The sequence below is a fragment of the Prionailurus bengalensis genome, chromosome E4 (genome assembly GCF_016509475.1).
Source record: "Prionailurus bengalensis isolate Pbe53 chromosome E4, Fcat_Pben_1.1_paternal_pri, whole genome shotgun sequence".
In the NCBI taxonomy this organism is placed as follows: domain Eukaryota; kingdom Metazoa; phylum Chordata; class Mammalia; order Carnivora; family Felidae; genus Prionailurus; species Prionailurus bengalensis.
This window is the reverse complement of record NC_057360.1, coordinates 24,517,307-24,539,346: the sequence shown is the minus strand read 5'-3', so window position 1 is coordinate 24,539,346 and position 22,040 is coordinate 24,517,307. Positions and strand designations below refer to the sequence as shown.

The window sequence follows — 22,040 nt, the reverse complement described above, 5'->3', positions numbered from 1 at the left end:
GGCCAGGCAAAATAAATGGGTGAAGGGGAGAAGGAGATAATAGGCTTCCAGTTAGGGAAAGAGTAAGTCACAGGAATAAAAGGTATAGCATAGGGAATATGGTCAGTGGTTTTGTAATAGCATTGTATAGTGATAGATGGTAGCTACAGTTGTGCTGAGTATAGTGTAACAAATAGAGTTGTTGAATCACTGCGTTGTACAACCTGAAACTAATGTAACCTTGTGTGTCAACTATACTCAAATTAAAAAATGAAGATTGAGAGCTAGATTCTCCCTTCTGCCATTCTGGGCAATTACATTTTTCTTATAGGTTTAACTACGATCAGTGTGCTGGTCACTCCCACAGTGTATCCCTAGTCTTAATGGCTCCTCTGTGCTTGACACTTAATCTCTAAGTTCTTGCTTATACCCCTTTCTTTCTCATATATCCAGCTGTCCAAGCTAACAATCTGGGAATGATTTGGACTGTTTTCTCAGCTTTGTCTTTCCTTCTACTGACTTTATTAAGAGGTATTTCTTGAGTCTAGGTTTTTCTGTTCCATCTGTATGGTCACTTCCTCCCTTCCAGACTTGCCCTTTTAAAATCCATCTTCATGAATGTTGTGTAATCTTTTAAAAATGAAGTTCTGACAATGGTGTGCTCCTGCTTAAAACTTGGCACTGGTGTCCTGTTGTTTAAAAGACAGAGGTCTGAGCTCCTTAACGTGTCATGTAAAGTCTCACAGTCTGCTGTCTGCCTTGGTTCACCAGTCATCTCCTGTATTTTCTTACCGTGTATTTTATGTTCTATGTTCCAGTCTCCCACCTTCACTGACTTAGCTATCTTTACTGTGTTATTTTCTCTGCTTGGAAGAACTTCATATTTCCAGAGAGGACTGGCCCTTAATCAAACTAGATACACAGTTTCAAATAATAGAATTTTAGGATAAATGTTGTAATGTAGAGCATTGGAATAATGTCAGGAGGCTTGAAAATTCATGAACAAACTGTAAAGTGCCACAGAGAGAAAGCAAATTAGTGTTTTTGTTCCTTACTGAGACAAGCCCCTTTAGGAGCAGCATCTTCCCTAGATACCCTTTTCTATGTGAAATTCAAAAGTAGAGCAATATGATTTACTTTTTATTAATCCTATGAGACTTGGTGATGTCTTAGAGATCTGTAGATTGTGTATTTGTGTGCTTGCATGTGTAGGCTCGCACTCACCTTACAGTATCTGGCCTATTTTGTACAAATAATTATGATATGTAATTATGTAGATGGTTATAATTGACGAATACTGTTATTATTCCAAATACTCCTTAGTACTCTATGAAGATAAGCAAATATATTAACTTGAAATAAAACCTACCATGGCTTTTGTTTAAATTTCAAAAAAAAATATTTTAGCCTTCCCTCCCAAAACAAAAGAAGCTGATTCACTTTTCCTTAGCAACTGAGTTTGAAGATGTTGGCTTATTTGAAGATGAGTTTTAGAAGATGTTGGCTTATTTTCCTGTGTTCTGCTCATAAGAGAAACAGGGTTGGAGGTTCAGGTCGAAGGACTCTTCCATTGTGTCTGCCCCTGATTTTGAGATATCTTATATTTTCAATCACAAATTTTAATATTGGTTCTTACAAAGATTATCTTATTATATATGTTATCTTGCATTGTTATTGTAAGTACTATGTATAATCAAGGTGTTTGTTAAAGAAGATGGCCATTACTTTTAGAGTTTTCTTCTCTAACAATATTATAAAAAACATTGTAAGGTGTTTAAGTATTGAAAGCCCCAGTTTTGTGGGCTATTTCTATTAAATATTACTTTTTTTTTTTTCTGTGAAATCTTGTATAGGAGGAACTATGATGTAATGGTTAGGAGTTATCCTGTGGGACCAAACTGATTGAGTTCAAATGCTGACTTAACCTTGGACGTGTTACTTAACCTCTACTTCTGTGGGCTTCTTCATCTATACAGTGGGGGCAGTAATAGTACATAATACGGATTAAATAATTTATATAAAGCCCTTAGAACATTGTCTGACAATAAGTGCTATATATAGCGTTGGCTATTTCAGTACCTAGTGCATTGGAATACATTGAATGTATTTATAGATCTTGATGATCATGTAGTCTCCAGGAATATTGTTTCAGGTTGTTAGCTTTCAGTGCATTTGTTTATCACTGAATGTTTCAGATTTTATTCAGCCTTTTAATGACTTTTTCTTATTGCTTGGTAGAAGTGCTTACTTTCTCTTAGTAGAACGGACACAATGTATTCAGTATTTTGAAAGCTTTGTATTTTGTAAGTATTTAGTGGTGTTATTTTATTATTGAAGGAGTGATGATTTTTAATGTTTGAATTTTTGGTTCATTCATTGTTTTCATTAATTCTTTCTGCTTAAAGTAAGAATAAAAAGCAATTCGGAAACCAATTTGACAATAAATTTCATATATTAAAAATAAATAAATAAATAAATAAACTAAAAAAAAAAAAAAAAAGGCAACTCATGTTGTCAGAGCCTTCTACCAAGAGAAAACATTTAAACACTCTCTCACTTTGTATAAGCATTGGCCATAAACTATATTAATGTTTAACATTGTTAGTCTTTAGCAAAACCAGTAGGTCAGTTGAGGTGTGGTAGCTTTCCTTAGTGAAGTAAAATAATCAAATGGCCAATTATGTTACCAGTCTTTATGAAAGCAGTTGGTATAAGATCACATCTATTGATTTGGTTTCTTATATACTATATGAAAAAAATAAAATTGTGTAAGGAGAGGATAGGGATTCCTCTTGTGAGATAATTCTCAGTTTAACCCTCTCTCCTGTCTAAATGGGTACTTTTGGTACACAGGAAGAAAGAAGAGTTAGTAGATAATAGTATATAAACCTAACAGGGTTTTAAACAGTTTGCAGATTAAGGCCATCAAAAATATAGCATGGTCTCCACATAGTAACTTTACTGTTTGTTACATGAGACTGTATTTTTTTTTTTTTGAGACAGAGAGAGACAGAGCATGAACGGGGGAGGGGCAGAGAGAGAGGGAGACACAGAATCGGAAACAGGCTCCAGGCTCTGAGCCATCAGCCCAGAGCCCGACGCGGGGCTCGAACTCCCGGACCGCGAGATCGTGACCTGGCTGAAGTCGGACGCTTAACCGACTGCGCCACCCAGGCGCCCCGAGACTGTATTTTTTAATGTAGTTCTCTTTGTGGCAAGATTACAACATTAATAAAAATAGATCTTTAAGGAAACTATTGATGATTCCTCATAGGGAAAAACTATTTGGCTTGGGAACTTAATAGATATTTTACTTCTTATTTTTTGATCAGGTACTCCCCAGAGCAGGAGATGCAAAATTTACTGTAAAGAGGCCAGGTAATAAATATTTGAGGCTTGGTGGGCCATGTGGTCATTGTCTCAACTACACAGCTCTGCCCTTGTAGCAGAAAGCAGCCATAGACAGTACGTAAATGAATGGGCATGACTGTGTCCCAGTAAAGTTTATTTACAAAAAGAGATTCAGAGTAAAGGAAGGAATTTCACCCATAGTCTGACTGCTGTACTGGAATATAAATTTTACTTCTTGTGGTCTTTTTTATTAAAAATCTCAGGTAGAATTTTGTTTTCTATTTTAACAAATCTTTTAATTTAGGCGAGGTGACTTACATGTTAGTGTTTAGTTGACAGAGTCTATGTTAGCTTTTTATGTCACAGAATTTTTAAATTCTAACTTGAAAGAAGTAGAAATTACTGGACTTCAGAGTCAGAACTAAGTTTGTACTTAATTCTACCTAATTGCTTTGTGACTATGGGCAAATCGTTTCACATTTCAGAACTTCAGTTTCCTTGTTTATAGAAGAGGAGTAATACTCGACATCTTCAGGTTATTAGATTTTCCATTTAGCTATCTTTTCATCCATTCAATTTAGCAAGATTATTTTAGTCATTAATGTATCTCTTTCACAACTAATAGAGAACTGTGCACAGAATGAACACCTCTTTACTCTTGTCATACTGAGGAACCAAAACTCCTGGGATTTCAAGATGCTTTAACATTTTTGTCAGACAATTTTTATCACGTTTTTGCACTTTTGTTAGTGCTTGAATTTTTAGTTTTACAGTTTCTCTTGGACAGATTGTAGTACATAAAAATATAAAGTAAAATTTTGATCTTTGTTTATCAGTGGAAGCCTGCTACCAGAATAGCTAGATTTTACATTAGACATTATTAGACTTAATTATCTTATTCTACAGCCTCTAAGAGAAACAGGCTGTTTGTAAATAGTTCCTGTAATATGCTCAATAAAATCTTTGAAAGAAAGTTGGTGTCCTCATTAGGCAGATGGTAGCATACTGAAATGATACTTACAACCAGATCTTGCTTGAAATGAGAAAATAACCTTTAGACACATGATTCTAAGTATAAGATATCTTGTGTATACTTGAGTGTAAACTTTTTAGCTAATGTCTGGAAGCATAGTAAAATGTATTTGTAACTTTGCAGGGACAGAATGAAAACACTGTTGAGTCTAGTAAAGATGCATATAATTAGCACTGGCTTTCTCGGTATAAGTTTCATAAATTAGTGCTCCGGTAGGATGTTGTATTTTGTGTGTGTGTGTGTGTGTGTGTGTGTGTGTGTGTGTGTGTGTGTGTTTTGGAAGAGTGTGTTCTTTTGACATGGGTAGAATAGGATATATGGCATTCTTCTTTTTTAAGTTTTTAATTCTATAGTTAACAATCTATAGATTGTTATATTAGTTTCAGGTGTACCATATAGTGATTCAATAATTCTATACGTTACTCAGTGCTCATCATGATAAGTGTTCTCTTAATCACCTATTTTACCCTTCCCCCCACCCACCTTCCCTCTGGTAACCATCTGTTTGTTTTCTATAGTTACCAGTCTGTTTCTTGGTTTGTCTGTCTCTTTTTTCTTTGCTCATTTGTTTTTGTTTTTTAAATTCTACATATAAGTGAACTCATATGGTATTTGTCTTTCTTACTTTTCTTAGCATTATACTTTCTAGCTCCATCCATGTTTTTGCAAATGGCATGATTTCATTCTTTTTATGGCTGAATACTATTCCATTATACATTATATTATACCACATTTTCTTTCTCCATTCATCTATCAGTGGACATTTGGACTTCTTCCATAATTTGGCTATTGTAAATAATGCTGCAGTAAACAGAGGGGTGCATTGTATCCCTTTGAATTTGTGTTTTTGTATTTTGGGGGTAAATACCCAGTAATGTGATTACTGGATCATAGGGTAGTTCTTTTTTTAACTTTTGGAGGAACCAACAAACTGTTTTCCACAGTGGCTGCACCAGTTTGTATTCCCACCAACAGTGCAAGAGGATTCCTTTTTCTCCACATCCTCACCAACACTTGTTATTTCTTGTGGGTTTTTTTTTTAATTTTTTTTTTTTATGTTTATTCATTTTTGAAAGACAGAGACAGAGCACAAGTGGGTGGGGTGGAGAGTGGGGGAGGTATGCAGAATCTGAAGCAGGCTCCAGGCTCTGAGCTGTCAGCACAGAGCCCAACACGGGGCTCAAACTCATGAACCATGGGATCATGACCTGAGCCGAAGTCAGATGCTCAACCGACTGAGCCACCCAGGCACCCCTCTTGTGGGTTTTTTTTTTTAAAGTTTATTTATTTTGAGAGAAACAGACACGAGTGAGGGAGAGGGAGAGAGAGAATCCCAAGCAAGCTCCATGCTGCCAGCACAGACCCCAACACAGGGCCCAAACTCACGAAACTTCAAGTTCTTGACCTGAGCTGAAACCAAGAGTCGGATGCTTAACTGACTGAGCCACCCAGGTGTACCAGTTTGTGTTTTTCATTTTAGCCATTCTTTTTTTTTTTTTAAGAAATTTATTTATTTATTTATTTAATGTAATTTCTTGTCAAATTGGCTTCCATACAACACCCAGTGCTCATCCCAACAAGTGCCCTCTTATTTTAGCCATTCTGAAAGGTGTGAGGTAATAACCTCATTGTAGTTTTGGTTTGCATCAATGTTGAACATCTTTTTTTGTTTTGTTTTTGAGTTTATTTATTTTGGGAGAGACAGAGAAAGAGAGAGAGCATACAAGTTGGGGAGGAACAGAGAAAGGGAAAGAGAGAATCCCAAGCAGGCTGTGCACTGTCAGCACAGAGCCCAGTGCAGAACTCGAAATCATGAACCATGAGATCATGACCTGAGCCAAAATCAAGAGTCGGACGCTTAACCAACTGAGCCACCTAGATGCACCAGTGTTGACATCTTTTCATGTGTCTTTTGTCCATCTCTATGTCTTTTTTGGAGAAATGTCTGTTCATGCCTTCTGTCCATTTTTAAATTGGATGATTTGTGTTTCTCGTGTTGAGTTGTTTATGTTCTTTTTATATTTTGGATACTAACCCTTTATCAGACATGACATTTGGAAATATCTCCTCCCAATCGGTAGTTTGTCTTTTAGTTTAGGTTTTTTGTTTTTTGTTGTTTTTTTTTTTTTTTGTATTGTTTCCTCCGCTGTGCAGAAGCTTTTTGTTTTGATGTGTCCCAATAGTTTATTTTTGCTTTTATTTCCCTTTCCTTAGGAGCTATATCTAGAAAATGTTGCTATGGGCGATGTTGGAGAAATGACTACTTGTGCTGTCTTCTAGGATTTTTATGGTTTCAGGTCTCACATTTAGGTCTTTAGTCTAATTTTGACCTTATTTTGTGTATGGTGTAAGAAAGTGATCCAGCTCCATTTTTTTGGAGCTGGTGTTTCCCAACACCATTTTTTTCCCCATTGTATAGTTTTTCCTCCTTTGTTGAAGATTAATTGACCATATAATTGTGGGTTTATTTCTGGGTTTTCTATACTACTCCATTGATCTGTGTCTGTTTATGTGTCAGTGCCATACTTTTTTGATTACTGCAACTTTCTGTAGTATATCTTGAAATCTGGAATTTTACTTTTCTTTTTCAAGATTGCTTTGGCTGTTTGGGGTCTTTTGTGGTTCCATATACATTTTAGGATTGTTCTAGTTCTGTGAAAAATACTGTTGGTATTTTGGTGGGGACCGCATTAAATCTGTAGATTGCTTTGGGTAGTTTAGATGTTTTAACATATTTGTTCTTCCAATCCATGAGCATGTGTCTTTCCATTTCTTTGTGTCATCTTCAATTTCTTTCATTAATGTTTTATAGTTTTCAGAGTATAGGTTTTTTACCTCTGTGGTTAAGTTTATTTGTAGGTATTTTGTTGCTTTCGGTGCAGTTGTAAATGGATTGTTTTCTTAATTTCTCTTTCTGCTGCTTCATTATTAGTGTACAGAAATAAAACAGATTTCTGTATTAGTGACTTTGTATCCTGTGACTTTACTGAATTCATTTATCAGTTCTAGTAGTTTTTGGTGGAGCCTTTAAGGTTTCTATACACAGTATCATGTCATCTGTAATAGTGCAAGTTTTACTTCTTCCTTACCGATTTGGATGCCTTTTATTTCTTTTTATTGTCTGATTGCTGTGGCTAGGTCTTCCAGTACTATGTTGAATAGAAGTGGTGAGAGTGGACATCCTTGTCTTGTTCCTGACCTTAGGGGAAACACTCTCGTTTTTTTCCCCATTAAGTATGATGTTCAGCCTTTATTATGGCCTTTGTTGAGGTATGTTCCCTCAAAACCTGTTATTTTGTTGAGGGTTTTTATCATGAATGGATATTGTACTTCGTCAGATGCATTTTCTTTATCTGTCGAAATGATCATATGGTGTGTATCCTTTCTCTTATTGATGTGATGTATCAGATTGATTTGCAAATATCAAACCACCCTTGCATCCTGGGAATAAATCCTACTTGATCATGATGAATGATTTTTTTAATGTATCGTTGGATGTATTTTTTTAATGTATTGTTGGTTTGCTAGTATTTTGTTGAGGATTCTTGCATCATATTCGTCAGAGATACTGGCCTGTAGTTCTCTCTCTCTTTTTTTTTTTTTTTTTTTTTTAATGGTGTCTTTATCTGGTTTTGGTATCAGGAATGAAGAGAATGAGTGGATTTTGGAAGTTTTCCTTCTTGTACTTTTTGGAATGGTTTGAGAAGAATAGGTGTTAGATCTTCTTTAAATGTTTGGTAGAATTCCCCTGTGAAGTCTTAAGGTCCTGGACTTTTGTTTTTTGGGAGTTTTTTGATTACTGATTCAGTTTCTTTGCTGGTAATCTCAGTCTGTTCAAATTTTCTGTTTCTTCCTGCTTCAGTTTTGGTAGGTTATATGTTTCCAGGAATTATATATGTTTCTTCTCAGTTGTCCAGTATTGTTGGCATATAATTGTATTTCTGTGGTATTGGTTAATTCTCTTCTTTCACTAGTGATTTTGCTTATTTGGGTTCTTTCTTTCTTTCTTTCTTTCTTTCTTTCTTTAATGAGTCTAGCTAGAGGTTTATCAATTTTGTTGATCTTTTCAAAGAACCATCTCCTGGTTTCATTGGTCTGTTCTGTTTTTTAGTTTATATCATTTCTGTTCTACTCTTTATTTTTTCTTTCCTTCTCCTGGTTTTGTTGTTCTTTTTCTACTTCCTTTAGCTTTAAGGCTAGGTTGTTTATTTTAGTTTCTACATACCATTTCTGATCTACTCTTAATTATTTCCTTCCTTCTCATGCTTTTGGGTTTTGTTGTACTTTTTCTGGTTCCTTTCGGTTTACAGTTAGATTGCTTATTTGAGACTTTTCTTGTTTCTTGAGGTAGGCCTGTATTGCTATAAATTTCCCTCTTAGGACTGCTTTTGCTGCATCCCAAAGATTCTGGATCATTGTATTTTCATTTTCATTTGTTTCCATGAAAATTTTTAATTTCTTTGTTTTCTTGGTTGACCCATTTATTGTTTAGTAGCATGTTTTTTAATTTCCATGTATTTGTGTTCTTTCCAGATTTTTTCTTGTGGTTGATTTCTAGTTTCATAGTGTTATGATCAGAAAAGATGCATGGTATGACTTTGATCTTTTTGAATTTGTTAAGATTTGTTATGTGGCCTAATATGTGATCTCCTCTGGAGAATGTTCCATGTGCCCGTGAAAAAAATGTGTATTCTGCTATATTAGGCTGGAATATTCTGAATATATCTGTTAAATCCATCTGGTCCACTGTATCATTCAAAGCCACTATTTCCTTGCTCATTTTTTGGTTGGATGATCTGTCCACTGATGTTAAGTGTTAAAGCCCCCTACTATTATTGTATTAACTGTTTTATGTATTTGAGTGCTTACATGTTGGGTGCGTAAATATTTACAATTGTGTTACCTTGTTAGATTGTCTCCTTTATTATTATATAGTGTCATTCTCTGTTACAGTCTTTGTTTTAAAGTCTGTTTTGTCTGCTTTAAGTATTGCTACTCTGGCATTCTTTTGACAGCCATTTGCATGACGTTTCTCCATACCTGTGCTTTTAATCTGCAGGTGTCTTTCGGTCTGAAATTAGTCTCTTAAAGGCAGCATATAGATGGGCCTTGCTCTTTTTATCCACCGTGTTACCCTGTGACTTTTGATGGGAGCATTTAGTTTCTTTACATTCAAAGTAATTATTGTTATATAAGTATTTATTGCCATTTTGTTAGTTGTTTTGCGGTGTTTTTGTAGTTGTTCTCTGATCGTTTCTTCTCTTGTTCTCTTTTGTGATTTGCTGGCTTTCTTTAGTGATATACTCAGATTCCTTTCTCTTTGTTACTTGCATATCTATTACTGGTTTTTGATTTGTGGTTGACATTAGGTTTGTATATAACATTGTTTGCAGGATATTTGGTATTTTTTATTACATTTTATAATCTTAGGTTTTAATGGTATAAGCCAACAAGCCTTGTGAACGTAGTTTGTTTTTTAGTTGCAAAAGTTTAACACCCAAAGTAAACAGTGGAGCTAGGTAATATGAATAATGGGATTTGATGTGATGTTACAGTTGAGGATGAAGTTTAGCTATTTATTTTTATTATTCATTTATACTGATAGTTCCTATATGGCTTGTGGTTACCTGTATAACACCCAGTTATGATTCTGTCTGAAAACTTAATTTAGAAAAAATAAATATTTTTTAAAAGCTAAGAAAATGAAAAGGTTCCCATTATGTTTTGATGAAACTAAAACTCACAGCTGATATTAAATACCTAATATTTACAGTAAAAATTTTAGAACCTCTGTGTATTCTCTAGCTTTTATGTTCAAGTTTGTTTTTAGAAATGGAAATCTCATTAGTTTATATACATAACTTTTTAGAATATATGAACATGATTTATCCTTTTTCCTTTCTTCACTTTTTATTGAATGCCTACTGATTGCTAGGTGCTGTGCTAATAGGCATAGGGGTTGTGACGGTGAGCATTCTTAAAATCTGTGATATCTACTGTGTAGAAAAAAATAAGTGCTTTGAGAGTATAAAATAGGAATATCCTTCATGTAAGTAAGATTTCTTGAGAAAGTTATGTTTCTGAGGCAAAGTATGAGTAATAATTAACCAGACAAAAGGGGAAGAGGTATTCCTAGCAAAGGGACTCTTCTTTACAAAGGTGCTGTGTATGAAGGGAGCAGAGCACATTGGAGAAACCAGAAATCCGGTAACTAGAGCACAGAGATCAAGGAAAAGAGAGAATAATGGTAGAAGCAGTGTGCAGACTCTAATTTTTGGAGTGCAGAGAACTTTGTGGGACACTTTAGTAAAGATTTTAGTTTTTACTCTAAGAGCAGTGGGGAAATCATTAAAGCTTTTGAATGGGACTGTTGGTATGGTCAGAATTTGCATTTTGACAAGATCCACCAGACAGCAGTGGGAGAACAGAATGAAATAGGGCAAGAGTGAAATGGAGAAAACAGTTTGGTGGCTTTGCATTAGTCCCAGCAAGGGATGGTTCATAACTTGAATGTGAGTGGATGAAGAGGAAGTAAAGGGAAATCCACACATTCAAGATACATTTAGTTGGTAGAATTCTCTGGAGTTGATAGATTACCAGGGATTTGGGAGAAAGTTGTCACAGGTGACTTTGAGGTAACTGCCTTTAACAATTGGAAAGCAGTGATACATTTGGTAGGGCAAAAAACACTAGAAAGAGAACCAGGAATGGGGGTGGGAATGGGTCATGAGTTCAGTTTTGGACCTCTTGATTACAGGCAACTCTTGAAAAATTTGAGAGAGGAAAGAAGCCACAGCCAGAGGAGGAAGGAGAATGCAGGACAGAAGATTTTAGAACTGTGACAGACTTGAGCGTGTTTAAAATACTGAAGAAAAGGAAGGATCCAATATAGAGAGAAGTTTCAAAATTATTGAAGGAGGAAGGGGGTAATTAAGGGAGGAGAAGTTCTTATTAAAGTCTAGAAAGAGCCTACTCAAGTGGAATTACTGGTCTTAAATAAGAGATGCAGCGCCTCTTGTGTTTTAACAGGAGAGAGAAAGAAGAGGGTTGTGTGAACGTAATGTTTAGTAACTGGGCATTGTTTTTCCTGAGATGGGGCTGCTGGCCTTTACTGAAAGGGGTCGGCCTCAGGAAGGAGGCAAAATCCATGTCTGAGGAAAGTGGGAATTTTGAGATAGTTATAGTGGTTAGTGAATTGAGAAACATAGGATTTCCTGGCTGCATTGAGGGAAAATTTTTTGTTTAATGAGTATCATTTAATATTATCTTAAATACATTTGGAAAACCACAAGAATGTGAGCTCATAGAATTCATGGTGACCCTGTATACTTTTAAGTTATGGCATCAGTTTGCCAAAACCTAGTGCTACCCTGGATATTAAAGCAGGGACACTATTTGCAATGTCACAAATAGAGGTGCTATACATCTTGATGTAGTATATGATTTCACCTAACTTTTAGGTTTTAGTGTTACTTATGTTGAGTAGGCCTAGTTTGTTTCTAACTGATGTTCTTTTTTCCCTTTTTTTTAGGCAGGCAGAAGTCCTGAAGGCTGACATGACAGGTACTGGCTGGCTCATTTGGTTTTCACAGCTTATTTTATATACCATTAACGGAATTAAGGGAAGGGTCTCATCTTTCCTATGTTACTTGTTGCACTGTCCTAGTTGCCAAAAGGGATGATGACTTAAAATTTGCTTTAAATAATTACTGGTTTTGAACTTTGAATTCTTTTTTTTTTTTTTATGTTTATGTATTTATTTTGAGAGAAGGAGAGAACACGCACGTGTGAGCCAGCAGGAAAGGGGCAGTGAGAGAAGAAGAGAGAGAATCTTAAGCAGGCTCTGTGCTGACAGCTCCCGCAGTGTGGGGCTTGAACCCATGAACCATGAGATCATGACCTGAGCTGAAATCAAGACACTTGACCAACTGAGCCATCCAGGGGCCCCTGAACTTTGAATTCTTACTTAGATGGTTAAGAATTTTATATAATCTGTGCTACATTGTATTGAATATTACCTAATTTAATGCATATAACCATTTAATTTTTATGAACTATTTGTCATCAATTTAAGACATAGAAGAAAGAATTCATATACCATATAAATAAAAATACCTTATGGTATTAAGTTCATGTCTTCCTGTTGATAATTCTCCAAACTTGAATAGTAAGTAAACCTTGAGAAAAAATATTTGTAGGAAAACTGTACTAAAAGTCCTTGAAATTGACTGAACTGCCTTGCCACCTTTCTTTTCTCCCTTTTTTTGTTTTGAATAGCCAGGGTATTTTTGAAAGAAGAACTGAAAGTCCCTAGAAGGAGCAGATGATTTTAACTCCAAAATTAGGAAATATATGGCACTATGTACTGATCAGTATGCTCTCTATAGCAGCATATGCTGTTCTAAAGTATAAAAAGAGATAATGTGATAATGAATCTCATTCTAATTTTTGAGGACTTTAGTTCTGCAGTGAAATCCACAAAGAGTTAAACTGTTACAACCAGCATTCTGGCCAGAATTTACAATCAAGAGGAAATTAAGACTCTTTAGATGTCTTTTTCTCAACATTGCAGGCCAGTGTTAATGTTGATGCTAATGTTTTAAGAATGTGGTAATATCATCGTCATCTTCTTAAGATAAAAAGAAAAATTCTAAAAACACTTTTTACAGGTATACTTAGTATAGCACCTCAGTTCTTCCCCATTATTAACATAACTGTCGTCATCTTCCTTACTACGGATATTGGTGTCAGCTCTGAGGCACTATATTATGCTTTTGTCATGGTAGGCATAATCTCCATTATGTGACCAAAATTGTGCATGGAGTGATGTTAGGCTGACTATACCTTTTACTTTTTCTTAAGTATTGAATACCCTCAGGAAGTAGGGTTAGGGTTTGGCTTTTATAGGGGACATTTGGCTGCCTAGAAACATTAAGATATGAAGTAATTTAAATGGTAGTCTGTCTGATAAAACAGAGTTAGTGATCCCTTATAATCCTTCCCTTGCCATCGATGAATTGAAATAAGACTGAACAAATCTATAAATCTATTTAGCCCTAAAACCTAATAAGGGACCAAGAAGCTGATACTACATCTTGTTTTGTTTTGTTTTTAGTCACAAACTCTTGTGAGGATTAACTCAGGAGATTTTATTTGCAGACCTAGAGAAGAGTAAAGATTATGCCATTGTGTCCCAGTAAAATATCAAATGTAATCAGAAGCCTAATTGAAAAGTCTTTTATTAAGTTCTTCTATTGGGGCAGATCACTGTCAGTTATTGCACTCATAAGCCTAGTAATCAGAAAGGCTAATGTGTCTTTCAGGACTCTGGCAGACAGTACGGCCCCAACTGAGTATTACATTTTGTCATAGCCTGACTTCCTGATTTCATCTTTCACCCAGTCTCTCATTTGGCCTCTTGAGCAGCTTAATCATCATGTGCTGCAAATTCTCATTTATGTTAAATGGCAAGTATGGATTGCTCACAAAAGTTTCTTGGCAAGCAATTTATCAATCATTAAAATAACCCTTACTGTTAGGGCTTTATCGGGTTGACATTATATAGAGTAGGAATAACAGCAGAATGCGCAAACAGCTGCTGGATTGTGAACAGACGTGAAGATTCTGTAAGGACAGTTGAGAATGATCCAGAATAAAAAGAAAAAAGCTGCTCTGGACAGAGATACACTTATGAGAGTAAACAGACCATCTTGGCAGTTCATCATTTCAAATGGGGGGACTTTTGTGGCATATGGCTTCCTGTGATATGAATACGTAGAAATCCAAACTAAAGCAAAGGGTGCACCATTCGGGTTTTTTTTTTTTTTGTTTTTTAGCCTTTTTCATGGTGTTATTTCAAAGCTAAAAGACAAATACACAAGCATTTTGAACCAGATTCAGTCATTAGCCTGAAGGTGAGAGTCGTTTTAAAATGTAGTAGTATAAAACTTCTGCAGCAATCTATGGTATGAAGCAGGTTTTTGCTTTGGGGAGTGGAGAGGGAAGGAGTCATTGGTGTAGTATAATGGTTTTAACTCTGTTTTTCTATATATCTGCTGTTTGTTTGTTTGTTTGTTTGTTTTGTTACTCAGATTCTAAGCTGGGTCCAGCTGAGGTCTGGACATCCAGGCAGGCTCTGCAGGACCTGTACCAGAAAATGCTAGTTACTGATTTGGAATACGCTTTAGACAAGAAAGTAGAACAGGATCTGTAAGTACTATCATTTGGGATGTCCCTGTAAGATCAAGAGTCTCACCAAGACTTTAGAATAAAAAACAATTTGGTTGTTTCTTCTTAACCTGTCTCAGAGTAAGGTCTTTCAATGAAAACAAAAAATTCTAGTACTTGTGATTTTTTTTGAACAGAATATTTGACCATTGTTATTACTTCAGATAGTCTTAGGCAGCAAGAGGAGAATGCTTGAAGTTGAGTCTTATTCAGGTCTTTGGGGTATATCATAAAAACAAATCTATGTATATTTCAAGTACTAAGAGACAGTGTTTGGATTCTCTGTATGTGTTCAGTCCTGCATTTAAACCATGACTAAAAAAGAAATTCAACAGTAAACTTTAGATAAATCTTCTTTGGTGAATGTGATTCTATAAATTTCTCCCAAAGGAAAATGTGTTTGCATTGTAAGGGAACTTCTTCCTTTTATAAAATAAGTAGGTATTTCCTCCCCCCCCCGCCCCCAATAAAACTAAAGAAAGATTTTGTATATTTAGGCTATTCCACTTGTTCTTTCTATGAGAGGTGAAATGACAGATGACCAGATTCCCAAGTGAGTAAATACATGCCTTTTGTGGAGGGCCTTGCCTTATAAATTGGATCAAGGATATTAGCCTGATGAAATATTAAGAGTCAGTTAAGAATATTCTATTTAGTATTGCCTCGTACCCTAAGTTGTGGTGAAGATTAGTTTTTCCTATATTGTTCACCTTTCTTAGATACTTTATATTTTTAGGAGTTCTAGAAATAAAAGAGCTTAATCACAGCCACTCAGAATCCGTATCTATGATATTAGAGGCAAGGATAAAATGTCATCAAAAATACTGAGGGAGTGATTGTCCTCATGAAGCATTAAAAACGCAAGTGCTCTAGTGTCTCAAAAGTTGACACTGATAAAGAATTAGGTACTTTCCAGGTAGGTTGTAGACCTTTCATCTGTGTTTGCTTCCTTTAATCAAGCCAGTAATAATCTCGCTCCATCCTAGTTCTGTTTTCCCCACCCCCCACTGTGGTTTCCAAGTTAAGGAATGACTGTATTTCACCCTAACTGAATCTAAAATGATTCTTTACACAGCTTGATTCAAGAAAAAACATTTTATAATAGAATTTTGATAGGCCATATTTCAGCACTGTGTTTTTTCCTATTTTAAATAGCCAAAATTGAAATATCAAAAAATGAACTTATATTTCAAGCTGTGAAGAAAACATTAACCCCAAGAGAAATAAAGAAAGCATTAAAAAGAATTAGAATAGAGTGCTGTGGGAAATAGATTTTATGGAAATAAGAGATATGGCTTAATATCGAAAAAGAAATTTTCCCCTTATACCTGTCACTTAATAAGGATATACTCAGTCATTTCTTGGCACAGTGTATATGGCAATTTGTTGATAGCTTACTTTTACTTTGGTCTTGCGACTGTAGTTCTTGTTTTGTACTGGGATTCCTAAATAGGCTTTAACTATAGTACTAAAAGATTAATAACTGAAGCCACAGTCTGATTATTCGAACATTTGGTAAGTGTTTACTAAGGTCAGTTGGATTCTATTGCATGTCTGGTCTTGCTCAAAGAGGAGCATAAAGTTATTTAAATAAGTGAGTAACTTTAATGCAGGTTTACTGTCTAGTGTGTTATAATTATAACAAACAGTTCTTTCTTGTTCTCAGGGGGACCAGTGTCTGCCCAGTGAGTCACTGCTATACCAAATAGAATTACATTTTGTTTTCAGCTGGAATCATGCCTTTAAGAATCAGATCACAACACTACAAGGCCAGGCAAAGAATCGAGCAAACCCGAATCGGAGTGAAGTTCAGGCAAACCTATCTCTGTTCCTAGAGGCAGCTAGTGGCTTCTATACTCAGGTGAGTTCTGTATTGTATATCAGTTCTCCTAGAATTAGTCATGAATGTTCTTTATACACATCTTGTTTAATAAGTACTTTTTGTTATGATTATGGGGGCATCCAGGAGTTGATCACCTATAATCCCTCAAGTGAATAAAAATATCCCAGATTGTTGACCATAAGACCTTTAAAACAAAAAAGATTCAATCAAAAAAGGTTTATGGGGCTCCTGGGTGGCTCAGTCGATTAAGTGTCCTACTTCGGCTCAGGTCATGATCTCGTGGTTTGTGAGCTCGAGCGCCGCGTCAGGCTCTGCGCTGACAGCTCGGAGCCTGGAGCCTGCTTCTGGTTCTTTGTCTCCCTACCTCTATGCTCCTTGTCTGTTCATGCTCTGTTTCTCTTTCTCTCAAAAATAAATAAACATTAAAAAAAATTTTTTTTTAAAGTTTATGTTTTGGCTTAAAGTTTGGAGATATAATTGTGTGAGTAGAAAAAGGGTCATGAGAGCCATATCCTAGTGAAACAGCAAAAGTAGTCTTTATAAGTGGTATTAGAGCAAATGTGAATTTATGGGTATGGGTATAGTTCATTGTGAAAGTAACAGCTGTGTTGTGCCAGGTAAGAAATAGTCAAAATTTGTGATATCAAGTGAGTTTTCATAGTATTAATGTGTTTAGTAGAATTTATCTGAAGCTTTAAATGCTGTTAAGCTACCTAAGAAATGAAGTAAATTTTCCTCCATTTTAATAATAAAATGATTACTTTATTATTTTAATGACTTATCATCCTCAGAGACTTATCTTGTGCTTGGTTACATGCTGATAAAACTTCTAAACCGGGCGGGTTAAACAATACATAAATATTTACGAACAATGAATTTTCTTTAAACAGAATATTTTAGAAAACTTCATCTCATCCATTTGTAGTAGCATTCATAATTAATAAAATGTGTATAAACTCTCATCTTAGAATGGCGAGACACAGTTTTGAAGATCTTAGACTAAAAGAAATCTTTGGCCATTCTCTCTGTGCTTGCTGCTTGACCGTTGCTACCTGTATTTCGGCTCCATTTTGGTTTTACCATGTCTCGGAATGAAGGAAAAGGAAAGGCTGTGTTGGAAGTTGTCACATAGTTAGCCATCATCTTACAGAGATTATTTGTTTTACTTAGACTAAAACATTCTTCACAGTTGATCATTGAAAGAACTAAAGTATGGTTCTTCTTTTCAAAATTAATTTTTAAATGGATGCCAACTTCTAGCAGTAGAAGTTGGTACTTCTGGAGAGAGGGATTGCAGTGTGCCACTAACTAGTCCTTAAAGCAGATGTTAAAGATTAATTCATTCCACAAGTTGGCTTTTAAAAGCCTACTGTTCTAAGGCACCCTACAGATACTGAGGATATGAAGGGAAAAGGGATAGTCTTTTCCTTTTTTTAAGGGAATATCTAGTCTAAATGAAGAGATGGATACATTAATAGATATTCCTTTTTGCTTTCTAATTATAAAAATAATGCATACTAGTTTTAAGAAATTTGGAAATTACACAGAAAAAGATTTAATTCTGTTCAGGATAAATTACTACTTTAATATATATTCTTCTGATGCTTTAATAATTTTGTACATAGTTGTACATATCCAGTATTATATCTACTTTATAAACATGTAAGTTTTCCCTTGTATTGTCATGCAGTTTGATAAGCATTTTCTCTAATATTGGATTATTTGATGATGACAATTCTTCACTGGATGATGAATAAAATCATTGGATAATCAAGTTATAAAACTATTAACATACATTGTTATTTCCCAGGAGATTATCATTTATATTTTTATATTTCCATCAGCAGTGTATGTAAGTGTCCATCTTTTTTTTTTTTTTAATTTTTATTTATTTTTGAGAGAGAGAGAGAGAGACAGAGCACAAGTGGGGGAGGGGCAGAGAGAAAGGGAGACACAGAATCTGAAGCAGGCTCCAGGCTCCACGCTGTCCGCACAAAGCCCAACACGGGGCTTGAACTCACAAGCTGCAAGATCATGACCTGAGCTGAAGTCTGACACTTAACTGGCTGAGCCACACAGGCGCCCCTGCAAAAGTATCTATATTGATGCATGCTTGCCAGCGTTAAGTGTTTTCAGTAAAAGTGAATGCATGATTAAATGACTAACTTACACTTATTAGATGGAAAATAATTTTTCTTTTAAAATTTAATGTTTGGGTTATTAGTATTGAACTGCATTCCTATTTTATTAGATATTTGTGTTTTGTATAAGTCATTGTTTACTTTTCCTACTCATCATTTGGATCCTATTGTTTTCATGGTGATTTGTCTGATTTATACTGAAAGATACTAATTTTTTCCATTATTTTTGGCAGATATCTTTTTCTCAAGTTTCTTCTTTTGTTCTTTCATTTAATTCAGAGTTTCCTAATGTTACCAGGTTCTTTTTTTTTTTTTTTTTTGAATATGGTTTTTTTTTGTTTGTTTTGTTTTGTTTTGTTTTTGTCCATAGGTCAGTGGAGGGAGTGTGAGCAGGGGAGGGGCTGAGAGGGTGGGGGAGAGAAAATCCCAGGCAGGCTCAACGCAGGGCTTGAACTCAAAATTGTGAGATCATGACCTCGGCCAAAATCAAGAGTCAGACACTTAACCATCTAAGCCACCCAGATCAGTGGATATTTAGTAAGGACAATAATATTTATATTTAAAGGAACAAATAGATATTATAATTCAAATCTCAATATTTGAAAATTAGCACCAATATCTTATAATAATGATTAAATTATGACATCTGTAAAATGCAAATTTATGAAACTATTATAAGTTGATGTTTATGAAGATCTTTTAAGATGATGAAAAGATCGTGTTATTGAATTACAGTTTGACTGGATATGTTAATCGAGAAATCTCAGCTCAGAGTATTAACAAAAGTGTTATCCCCTACCCCACCATCACTACTTTCATCTATGCTTTGTTGAATTCCAGATTTCTACCATAACTTCTTAGAGAGATTTCATAACATTCTGGTTGCTTTTAGATTTTTGAAATATAGTCTAGTTTTCAAACTCTAGTCTGATTCAAATCTGTATTCCTTCCTCTCCCTATGTAGTAGAAAGTGGAATTTTGAATGAACACAGCTGAAGTAGGGGGAGTAGGACCCCGAGCAGCTGGGCATGGTGGAAGAGAGGGAGGGAGTCCACATGCTACAATACATTTTTATTATAGTTATTATACAGATTGGTTAATCACCTAGAAACATGATTTTTAACCTTTTTTATGATGCAATGTAACACATTTCCAAAGTTTTAATTGCACCTTGATAAATCTGCAAGGAAGGAAAACAAGAATCATTTTTATTGAGGGAGTATGGTAATTGTAAACAAAATTTTATAGGCAGGTAAATAAAATCAAATTATTTTATAATGAAAAATATATGGCTAATCTAATTTTGAAAAACATTTTTCAATTTTTATAATAAGCATTGATTTTCTCCACCAGCATTCCTTAGGCAGTGGTTGAACAATTAAAACAATTGTAGAATGAGCGTTAATAAACTTTTTCATATATTAACATTAATAGGATATTTTACTTGCATTTTTATGTTGTCTTCGTTTGATAATTGAAACAGTTAATGGTGTTGCTAACAATAATGTTTTATACATCTTTCTTGATTACACATAGTACAGATTAAGCTATGAGACTGAGGGTGTAGACCAAATCCACGTCATCATACAATCTTCTAGGCCACGATGAGTTTTGAATTTTAATCTTTTAAGTGTAGTTGCAAGCCGTTGGAGAGGAGGCAGGGACGTAACATGATAAAGTTCGCATTTTTAAAAGATTATCCTGGCAGGGGGCTCCTGGGTGACTCAGTTGGTTGAGTGTCTGAGTCTAGCTTAGGTCGTGATCTTGCGGCTAGTGAGTTCGAGCCCTGTGTCGGGCTCTGTGCTGACAGCTCAGAGCCTGGAGCCTGCTTCAGATTGTGTGTCTCCCTCTCTGTCTACCCCTTCCCCGCTCAGGCTCTCTCTCTCTCTCTCGCTCTTGCTTTCTCTCTTTCTGTCAAAAATAAATAAACATTAGGGGCGCCTGGGTGGCTCAGTCGGTTGAGCATCCGACTTCAGCCCGGGTCACGATCTTGCAGTCTGTGAGTTCGAGCCCCGCATCAGGCTCTGGGCTGATGGCTCAGAGCCTGGAGCCTGCTTCCGATTCTGTGTCTCCCTCTCTCTCTGCCCCTCCCCCGTTCATGCTCTGTCTCTCTCTGTCTCAAGAATAAATAAACGTTAAAAAAAAAAAAAATAAAATAAAAAAAAAAAAAATAAATAAATAAACATTAAAAAAAAGTAATAAAAAAAAAAAAGATTATCCTGGCTGTTGTATGGAGAATGTTGTATGGGGGTTAGGAATGGAAGCTAATTAGGATGCTACTGTGGTAATAGAAAAAAAGTGATGGATTTTTGAAGATTAACCAATAGACTTGATCATGGATTGGACTGGATATGTGGAATCAAGATAGGGGAGGAGTCAAAGATGATTTCAGTTATCAGATTGAGCAGCTAGTTGACTAGTTGTACCATTTACCGAGATGGAGAATACTGAAGAGAAAACATCTCTGTCCATGTTAAATTAGATAGCCTATTTGACATCTGAGTGCAAATGTCATATAGGTAATTGGATCAATAAGCTTGGACCCCAGTAAAAAGGTCAGGGCCAGAGTAAATTTTACGATTACAACGAAGAACCCTGCCTTAGTCAGACATTAGTGTTGGGTATTTAAAACCATAGAGCTAGGTGAGAACAAGTCAGCACAAGAGGAACCACCACTGCAGTAGTAGAAAATCAGAACGGTGACTTGGAAGCCAAGAGAAAACATTTCAGTAAGAAGAAGGAGTGGTCATCCCTGTTGAGTGGTGCTAAGAAGTCAAATAAGATGATTAAAAAGTGACCGATAAGATTTGACAGCATAGAAGTCACTGGTGACATTAACAAATACTGTATTTCTTCATTTCTAAAATATTTTGGGGGCCCCTGGGGTGGCTCAGTCAGTTAGTCTTCCAACTCTTGATTTCAGCTCAGGTCATGATCTCACCATTCATGAAATCAAGCCCCATGTCTCTGTGCTGTCAGCTTGGGATTTTTTTTCTCTGTCTGCCCCTCCTGTGCATGTGCGTGCTCTGTCTCAAAATAAATAAATAAACTTTAAAAAATAATTTAAAAATGTTTTTCATATTTTAACGTCTCTTGTTTAGAAGTTCACAAGAGATGATAAGGCACTATTTAATTGGCAGTATTTTTTTCTCTCAATGTTACAATAAATAATAGTTCATCATACAATTTATGGTATCTTGGATTTAATGAAATGTGACTTTGGTAAAGTGGGAATAGAAATCTGATTGGAGTGGATTGAGAAGAGATTAATACATGATTATCCTCATTTATATTTCTGTGAAGATGTTTTTACTTCTTAGCTGTCATTTTGTGAGCCATTTAAAGCATGGTACCAAATTCAAGCCAGAACCGAATTCCCAAAGTAAAGATGTAACAACATTCTACTGTAGGTTTTTTTAAAACATCAAAGAACTGAACAAGTAGTTGTTACTCTAAGAAACTGGGA

At 35.4% G+C, this 22,040-nt stretch overlaps 1 protein-coding gene across 13 annotated transcripts in view; it reads left to right on the top strand.

Moving 5' to 3' along the window:
- The window catches only part of SMG7 (SMG7 nonsense mediated mRNA decay factor), a 92,403-nt gene that overhangs the window by 41,315 nt on the left and 29,048 nt on the right, over nucleotides 1–22,040 (top strand). For 10 of the 13 annotated variants that reach the window (XM_043568009.1, XM_043568011.1, XM_043568000.1 and 7 more), the window contains 3 exons: nucleotides 11,895–11,926; nucleotides 14,455–14,572; nucleotides 16,319–16,451. In XM_043568009.1, the coding sequence (XP_043423944.1) occupies nucleotides 11,895–11,926; nucleotides 14,455–14,572; nucleotides 16,319–16,451 (283 nt within the window). Of the gene's footprint in view, nucleotides 1–11,894; nucleotides 11,927–14,454; nucleotides 14,573–15,105; nucleotides 15,144–16,318; nucleotides 16,452–22,040 lie in introns of those variants that run through there. The other 3 variants (XM_043568005.1, XM_043568010.1, XM_043568008.1) reach the window with 2 other exon arrangements.